The sequence below is a fragment of the Microtus ochrogaster genome, chromosome 7 (genome assembly GCF_000317375.1).
Source record: "Microtus ochrogaster isolate Prairie Vole_2 chromosome 7, MicOch1.0, whole genome shotgun sequence".
NCBI classification, from domain to species: domain Eukaryota; kingdom Metazoa; phylum Chordata; class Mammalia; order Rodentia; family Cricetidae; genus Microtus; species Microtus ochrogaster.
In genome coordinates, this window is record NC_022014.1 from 70,236,806 (window position 1) to 70,237,765 (window position 960).

The window sequence follows — 960 nt, forward strand, 5'->3', positions numbered from 1 at the left end:
AATATGCATCATCAGTCATTCTATTTCAAATTTAGGATTTTTATCACCACCCAGGATAGCACAAGCCAACACATGCTAGACACGTATCCTAATCCCAGGTGTCAGCAATCACTCATAGTTCTCCATTAGCCATGTAACCAAGCAGGACAAGCAACCCACTCTGCGGAGTACTACAAGATCCACAAGTGACTTAGTGCATCTTTTACTTACAACAATTTCAATTTAGGATGTTATCCATGAGCCCCACCATGATGAAAGATCATTTAGTAATTTTTTTGCTCATGACTGTCCACTACGGCCTCATCATGAGCCAGACACTGTCAGAGCTTTACATACCTGCTTCGCCTTCTGTCTCTACTCCGTGACCTTTTATGGTCCCGGGACCTGCTGCATCTCCGGTCGGAAGTTCGGCTTGAGTGTCTACTTCGTGAACGACTTCTCTTTCTCCTTTCTCTATCACGAGCTCTTTCCTTCTCTCTTTCTTCCTCTTCTCTTCGTCTTTTCCTTTCCCGTTCTTCTCTTTCTCTCTCCCGTTCTTTTTCTCTTTCCTCTCTTTCTTGCTTCTCTTTTTTGAGACGTTCATCCCGATCAGGTTCTTCTGTTCTTTTTCTTAGCTTTTCCTAAAGAAATCAAGTTGGATTTGTTTGTTGTAGTGCTAGGACCAACCAGAAAGCTAAGAATCCTAGGCAAGTGATCTAACACTGAGCTACACCCCCCAGCTCAAGATAGATTTTTATACAACTTTAGCTCTTAAGACATTCTCAAGCAATTTGTAGATCAAGTTGTCTATGGAACTCCATAACCTAAGCGGAAATGTAGAAATTTCAGCACCATATGTATACATAAAATACAATTATTTGACTAATTCTTTAGGTAAAGCCTCAATTTCTGACTTGAAAATGAAGGAAATAAAATACTTTTATGAACAACAGATTGCCACAGGAAACACTGCCTATTTTC

The 960-nt window shown here is 40.3% G+C and overlaps 1 protein-coding gene across 6 annotated transcripts in view; it reads right to left on the reverse strand.

The window, feature by feature from the left end:
- Luc7l3 (LUC7 like 3 pre-mRNA splicing factor) overlaps positions 1-960 on the reverse strand; it is a 32,437-nt gene that overhangs the window by 5,663 nt on the left and 25,814 nt on the right. For all 6 annotated transcript variants that reach the window (XR_003377126.1, XM_013347557.2, XM_013347559.2 and 3 more), the window contains exon 8: positions 337-620. Coding sequence is in view for 5 of the 6 variants with exons in the window: in XM_013347557.2 (XP_013203011.1) it covers positions 337-620 (284 nt within the window). In the remaining variant the exon portion in view is untranslated. The remainder of the gene's footprint in view (positions 1-336; positions 621-960) is intronic.